The sequence below is a fragment of the Boleophthalmus pectinirostris genome, unplaced genomic scaffold (genome assembly GCF_026225935.1).
Source record: "Boleophthalmus pectinirostris isolate CB_2022bp ecotype Guang Dong unplaced genomic scaffold, ASM2622593v1 HiC_scaffold_18, whole genome shotgun sequence".
In the NCBI taxonomy this organism is placed as follows: domain Eukaryota; kingdom Metazoa; phylum Chordata; class Actinopteri; order Gobiiformes; family Gobiidae; genus Boleophthalmus; species Boleophthalmus pectinirostris.
This window is the reverse complement of record NW_026571133.1, coordinates 36,401,808-36,409,671: the sequence shown is the minus strand read 5'-3', so window position 1 is coordinate 36,409,671 and position 7,864 is coordinate 36,401,808. Positions and strand designations below refer to the sequence as shown.

The window sequence follows — 7,864 nt, the reverse complement described above, 5'->3', positions numbered from 1 at the left end:
ATACAGTCTAGTCCTTCCTGCCAGAAAAACCTGTACCAAAATACTCAACAATTATTTACATCCATTCAAATACAGACATATGTGCCACTGTATCTGTAGGTTGTTTGCGTATACCTGAGTAAGGCCAAGCTGAGGGCCGTGGTGTGGATACAGGAGGAGATAATAAGCCCCTGTGGACTATCACCAAGGAGACAAAACCTCCCCAGGGTTGACTGGGCTTTGTCGTAATGCAAGTCTATAATTTATTCTAGTGGTGCTCAGAATGTGGTGGGTTATACTTTTGACGGTACCCAGGATTCATTTGCTGTTTCATTTCTGATGTCTTAAATCAGCATTTAGTTTGATACTGTCCAGTTCTGGGGTATTTACAAGTTAGACCTTGTTAAGTCTTTGTCAGATTTGGTCCTGGTACCAAATTCAGTTCTGGTGAAACTTTAGGTGCTGTCCAGTCCTGGTTTAGTGTTTGATGACATAGTCCAATTTTAACTGATGTTGGCTTGTTTTAATCCTACCTTAGTTTAGTTTTGAATAAGGCATTTATTTCTGGTTTAGCTTTTGTTTCAAGACATGACAATAAAGTTGCACTTTATAACTTTTTTGCTGGACAGTCTGCCACCTGCTTATAAATGGAGATATTACAGATTTTCTGTTGTGTGCAGGGTTGCCTCTGAGTTTAGTCTGAGTTTAGTCTCTGGTTTGGTTAGGCCTAGACTAACAAAAGTCTAACCAACTAATTTTAATTTACTTTAGATGAAAATTTTGTAATTAAAACCTGATTTGGCAAGTGTCAATAAAAGTTTTACATCCTACCTGTATTCGTGATACATACAATTGTAAATTTGACTTTTATGAGGTTTTAACCATGCAACGGTGTTCCTTCATAATTCAAAGAGTAATCCCATTTTGTCCTGCATTCAGGGCTCTTGAAATATCATAAAAGTGTTTGGGTCATAGATGTAAGGTAGAAAAATATCATAGGCTGTGAAGTGCCGCTAATGCCACTAGTGCCACAAGAACTGGGCATTTCAGTTAATTAATTATTATTAAGCCATTTTAGATCAATGTTGAGGTATACAAAGAACAAAATGCAGAAGAAAAAGCATCTTCTTTAAAATACCATTTACATTAACCTTCATTTTTGTTATCCTCCATAGAAAAATGGGCAAATTCTGCAAATGCAACGGGAGGCTGCTCTGCATGTGCCTGCTCCCGTTCATGATGACTGGACACCTCCTTGTGTACATCTTGGTCACCATCTTCGTCACCATATCCTACGCGCCCCCCAAAATTCCTGTCCACTTCATTGCACCTGGGAGCTCCTCTAATTCAGCTAAAATGGCTTCGCATCCACTCAACGCTTTCTGGAACCTGAGGCTGATCGATTCAGCCTTGTGGAACAGCTTACAACACGGCTGTGATCGCCTCTACAATCCGATACTAAGAGGCAACGCAAGCATGGCTGTCCAACAAACCAAAATTAAGCTTGATCCTTCGTCAGTTGGGTGTGTGTCCAATTGTATACCTGAAATTGGATCACACACCGTTGCCAATGAACTCAAGGCCATGTCTGATCAAATGAGAGCCTTTGTGTCATCCATGCGCTGTAGAGAGTACCCCTACATTATCAATCAACCAGGTTTATGTTATAACAACGAAACTTTAGACACACCTTTACTTCTTATGGCAATCAAATCCCAAATGGGCAACTTTGAAAACAGGCAAGCCATTCGTGACACATGGGGTCGCAGTGGGCATGTCAGCGGTGAGTATAATATAAGAGGAGGGTTAGTCCGGACAGTTTTCTTACTCGGAAAGCAAGATTCCAATCCCAAATCAAACTTCCATGATCTACTGCAGAAAGAAAGCGAGAAGTATGGAGATATCTTACAATGGGATTTCAAGGATACCTTCTTCAACCTCACGCTGAAGGATGTGCTTTTCTGGCGTTGGTTCAAACAGTACTGCCCGAAAGCCATTTTTGTCTTCAAAGGTGATGATGATGTCTTTGTACGCACAGATGCTCTTGTGGATTTCCTGAATAAACAATGGGAGGAGCACAACTTATGGCAGGCCTATACCAATGAAACAGACAAAGGATTGGACTTGTTCATTGGAGAAGTTATCTACAACGCAAAACCAAATCGGGACCCATCTACGAAGTACTTTATACCTGGAAGTTTTTACCAAGGGGTGTATCCAGCTTATGCAGGCGGAGGTGGGGTGGTGTACTCCGGGTCACTAGCATTACGGTTAAAAGAGATTTCTGACAAAGTGTCCCTCTTCCCCATAGATGATGTGTATCTCGGCATGTGTTTGAGTAAACTTGGAGTAGTTCCGAGCCACCATCCGGGGTTCTTGACGTTCGATCTGCCCATTACGCAAAGGGGCAATCCGTGTGCCTATAAGTCTGTTTTGCTGGTGCACAGGAGGAGCCCAAGAGAAATGGTAGCTTTATGGAACCATCTACGGAACCTACGCATGCGATGCTTTAGGTGATTTGTGAGGCAAATTGTACCAAGTAGAAATAACCACCTTCATTTGAAAGCGGGGCGGACATTAGAGGTTTAAAAGTGTAAATGAGAGCAAACAAATTGTTGTGGTTGTGCACAAGGGTGAGAGAGGGCAGTGTGATGAATCTACCTCAGCAGTGCAGACTAAACTTAAACTGATTTGCCTCTGTTTTGTAATTATTAAGTCCAGACTCCAGCTATTGATGGAGAAGTCATTCTTGTATTGTGATGAAACTATGATCTTTTCAGATTTTGTGTGTGTGGGGGGTTTGGATTTTATAGGACAATAATTACAGTTCCTTAACAAAAATTCAACAAAACTTTGTGTTGTGTCCTTAGGCAAGATACTTGTCTTGTATGAATGTGGTGTGTGAGCAAGTGATTGGTAGTAAACAGACCTATCATACATTAGTCTGCCCCAGGGCAGCTGTGGCTGCAGTAGCAGCAACACCAGGTGAGGAGTGAATAGATAATGTAATGTAATGCACCTTTAGGTGTCTTGACAGGCGCTACATAATGCATTACAATGCATTATTATAGATTTTTTTTTTTTTATGTAACATCATATTGTAACATATAGTTACATTATTATTTTTATTTATGTTATATATTATTCATTATATTTCATTCAGAGGAGCACTACAAAAGCTTTTGTGGACTCAGGCTACATTTATATCGCTCTTTAATACAACTAGGGTTATTATTATGTTACATACAAATGTAGAAACTTTAATGAAATTGGTGATTATTTAAGTTATTTTCTTATTTACAACTTTCAGTTTATATGTTTGAATTTGTATTAAATATTTTATATCGAATGTGCACACTGATTTCTGTCAAATAAAGAAAAAAAAAAACAGCTGAAATATGACTGTGCCCTTATTCAGAAATATGACTAGTTTAGTCAATATACATAATAGTGGCTAGTTTATATTACTGAGATATGTTAACTCTAATTTGGTAAACAAATGTTCTTTATGGATCAAAGAACATTCAACTGAGAAAAACAGAAAAGTCCTGTGATATCTACCACAGTGGAGAAACAGCTCCCCTCAGTGGACACATGTGGAAAGAACAGGAAACTTCCTGAAATCTCCAGATGTCCTGGATTAGATTATAAATGTGCTGCGCCTATCAAGCTGCAGTCAGACTAAACTCAAAGGACAGAGTGAGCAGACACTTCCCTGATCTGAGACATCTCACTGAAGATGCTGTACTCTTATAGACCCCTCTCTGCCTGGGACCTGTCCCAGGACTTGTACAGGTGCGGCCTGTGGCCTGATGTGAGGCTTCTGCACCAACAGAAGAACCATCTGCTTCAGGAGCTGCAGCACAGTCTGCAGCTGATGGAGGAGCCCAGGCTCCAGGACGCATGTGTCCCTCAGCCCCTGTCCCTACAGCACACAGAGGGACAGCCCTTTGTCCTGAAGCTGGATGCTTGCGGCTTCTCCCCAGAGGAGCTGAGTGTGGAACAGGGGAACGTGGTGCTGAGGGTCTAGGGCTGGACAGAGAAGAAGCAGCAGGAAAATGGACGCTCATCTCACTCACTGCAGCACTGGACACAGGAGCTGTCTCTACCTGAAGGACTACAGCCTGAAGAGCTGCACTGCTACATGTCTCCAGAGGGGGCGCTCTACATCCAGGACACCCCCAACACACGGAACACTGAGGGACACTCCATAGCTGCCCATCAAAAGGCTGCAGGAGGACAGGCTCAGGGTGACAGACACAGAGGGACATGTGACACTGGACATCAGCAGGACAGAGAACGCACCCTGAAGAGATATCGACTGGACTCTTTAATGTTAAATCTATTTACTAGTAAACATTTGAGTGTTTTACTTGTAGTTCTTATTTTGTCTAAGTTTGTGTTTTGCTCTCACATTTTGGAATAAATATTTATAGTATTTATACATATGTCTTTTGTGTCTTCTTTCTAAGCTGATATGGAGTGGAGGGCCAAAGTAAATACTTCAAAAAACATAAAAACATGCATGAATTATGCAACTTTAAAGGTTTAAAGATATTGCATGGAACTTTTTTCTGTAATTATCAACAGAAGCCACTAGAAGTTGCTAACTGCACATACTGAATTTCCTCAAAATGTATCATTAGAAACATCCCTGGTATATGGCATTAAAGGGATAGTTCGGGATTTTTGACATAAATCTGTATGGCATCCCAGTGAGCAGTGTCGTGCATCCACACTGACTTACCCCCGACAGCGTCCGGTGAGCCGAGATACTGGCCGTTTTCGGTGCTGACGAAAGTAGTCCGGCAAAGTTCGTTGGGGACAGTAAAATAAAGTGTTTTTCTTCTCTAAATAACATGTGTTCAAAAGAGTGATACAATTGCATCACAAAACCATCAACTTCAAAAAAGTTAGCCCTGATAATCGCTTGGCACTATTTTCTTTCCGTTCGTATCACTGCGCGCTGCCGCCAGGTAACAGCCGCGCCTGGTTCACTTTGTTTACTGCTCTGAATGTTAGCGACAACATTTATGTCAAAAATCCCGAACTATCCCTTTAATGGCTATCACTCAGTTCAAAGCTCATAACATTTGATCCCATGTCATTTGGTGGTTATCCAGAAAGTGCTTCTCTATGTTTATAAAGTCCACCTTCACAGGACTATAATTTATCATTTTAGTTTGGTATTTCAGTGTGAAATACCAAGACAAAAGTGGAATAATAAAGTGTCTTTAAAAGTTATTATTAACTATCCAAGTAGGCCCACAGTGACTTCAGCTACTTTATGTGGAGGTTGTATCTTTACCCAGTCAAGTTTTTTTTTTTTTTTTTTTTTTTTTTAATGTAGAGTGACAGGAGAGTCTCAAAAAATAAATATTTGTGTTTGTTGCTGGAAGTGAAGCAATAAGTAGCTCTCGATTCACAGATAGTTCCTAATTGCTTCATCTGACAGTGATCAAAATAGCTGACATTTCACAACAAACACACACATTTCATTATGATGATGCAGAGGAAAGATAAAAGAATAAACAAGAAATTGATTTAACCAAATGAGGCCTGTGAAATCTACCACAGTGGAGAAACAGCTCCCCTCAGTGGACACATGTGGAAAGAACAGGAAACTTCCTGAAGTCTCCAGATGTCCTGGATTAAGATATAAATGTGCTGCACCTGTCAAGCTGCAGTCAGACTAAACTCAAAGGAAAGAGTGAGCAGACACTTCGCTGATCTGAGACATCTCACTGAAGATGCTGTACTCTTATAGACCCCTCTCTGCCTCGGACCTGTCCCAGGACTTGTACAGGTGCGGCCTGTGGCCTGATGTGAGGCTTCTGCTCCAACAGAGGAACCATCTGCTTCAGGAGCTGCAGCACAGTCTGCAGCTGATGGAGGAGCCCAGGCTCTAGGACACATGTGTCCCTCAGCCCCTGTCCCTACAGCACACAGAGGGACAGCCCTTTGTCCTGAAGCTGGACACTCGCATCTTCTCACCAGAGGAGCTAGTGTGGAATAGGGGAACGTGGTGCTGAGGGTCCAGAGCTGGACAGAGAAGAAGCAGCAGGAGATTGGACGCTCATCTCACTCACTGCAGCACTGGACACAGGAGCTGTCTCTACCTGAAGGACTACAGCCTTAAGAGCTGCACTGCTACATGTCTCCAGAGGGGGCGCTCTATATCCAGGACAACCCCAACACACGGAACACTGAGGGACACTCCATAGCTGCCCATCAAAAGGCTGCAGGAGGACAGGCTCAGGGTGACAGACACAGAGGGACATGTGACACTGGACATCAGCAGGACAGAGAACGCACCCTGAAGAGACATGGACTGGACTGTAATTTATGTCATTTTAGAGGAGATTTTGTACAGTATAACATATTGTGTTATATAATCGTAATTGTATAGACCTATTCTCTTTTAGAATAAATGATTTTTTTTATGTACAGTCAGACATGGGAGCTTTGCAACTTTGCACTTCTTTCAAATAACTAGGCCAACAATTAGTAATTAACGTGATCTGCTGCCCTAGTGACACTTTAAACATAGTCAAGTGGAACTGTTTTGTAGCTACACATCGACCAGTGGGCTATTAGATTTTTAGTTAAATATGATAGATGTCAGTTTAGTGGCTTATGGACTTTTATTTTGACCCTTTCAAAAATATGTCTGTTTTGTGGTGAAATTTGAAGCCAGGAGAAATATTTAGGTAGAAAGTTCTTTGAATAGAAAATAGACCTAGGTTTTCATGTGTAAGGTATTCCCTATAACTTGATATCTAGGGCCATTTACGACGATCTCAATAGTCAAAACCAAAATAGACGTATCCACATACCCAAACTTATCAACTAACATCACCTTAATGGCGCTTGGCTAATACTCTCACAGACCGCTAATTACTTACTGGCCAAATTATTTTAAAAGCCTACACTAAATCATCACACTAGCTCTTTAGTTTCAGACCGTGTTTTAATTTTCATAAACAGTGCATTTCTATTTTTTATGAATGAGCACACTGTCCCCGTGATCCTCCCACCGCCAATCAGCTCCACGCACCTGCGCCAGTTTGCAGCAGCAGCTCTGCGCAGCAACAAGAGGTCACTACTCTCCACAAAGCACACCACTTTGACTGTGTGGGAGCCCAGAGCAGCGGCTTCTCCCTCCCGCATCCACACCGGGCTTCCACGCACATTCACCGGGCACCACTGGAGTCGACATGCCGCTGAAAAAGACCGTGGCCATGGAGAGGCGGATAGATTTGGCGTCCTTGTTTTGCATGATTGCGCGCCATGGACCCGCGGTGCTGCTGACGCTGGTGGGGATTGGATGTGTCGTGGCGGGTTTCGTAATCTTCAAGAACATGAGAGAGAAGCGGCGGAGGAGGAGAGCAGGCGAGGCCGACCGTCGTGACACCTCCGCGGCGCATGGAGACGCAGCGGTCGGCCTGGGGGAGAAGGAAGAAACGGACGGTATACGAAGAGGGTCAACAGGTAAAAATTATGAGGTTTATTGTTTATCGTGCAGCTATGGGACCTGCACGGTAGTTCAGTACAGAAAAGGCGACTGAATAATTCAAAAGGGATGTATAATTTGTATGATAATGACTGGAAGAGTCGAGCTGGAAAACTGGGATACCAAGTAAATAATTAAATAATAAATAAATAAAGTTGGGAGAAAAAAAACAATGAAACAATGAAGGTCAAAATGAAAAAAGGAAATAAATAAATTAATAAACAAATCATTAAAAAGAAATGAACAAAAAATAAGGAAAGAAATACACAATAACCATTAAAAAAAAAATATATATATATATATATATATATATACGCAGTTATATAAAAAAAAATGGTGTCAGACCTAGGCAAAAATAGATCTTGATAACGT

The 7,864-nt window shown here is 41.8% G+C and overlaps 2 protein-coding genes across 2 annotated transcripts; both read left to right on the top strand.

Annotated features, from left to right (window-relative positions):
* The first annotated feature begins 1,158 nt into the window (after window positions 1–1,158).
* LOC110160193 (N-acetyllactosaminide beta-1,3-N-acetylglucosaminyltransferase 2-like) lies at window positions 1,159–2,496 on the top strand. The gene has a single exon (XM_020924839.2). It carries the CDS (start codon window positions 1,159–1,161, stop codon window positions 2,494–2,496), a length of 1,338 nt encoding a protein of 445 aa, XP_020780498.1.
* A 1,182-nt stretch (window positions 2,497–3,678) lies between these two features.
* On the top strand, window positions 3,679–5,888 carry LOC110160185 (heat shock protein 30D-like). The gene is given in 2 exon segments (XM_055153203.1): window positions 3,679–4,314; window positions 5,747–5,888. Coding segments are annotated over 2 exon segments (738 nt in total). The 5' UTR covers window positions 3,679–3,718.
* The last annotated feature ends 1,976 nt before the right edge of the window (window positions 5,889–7,864 follow it).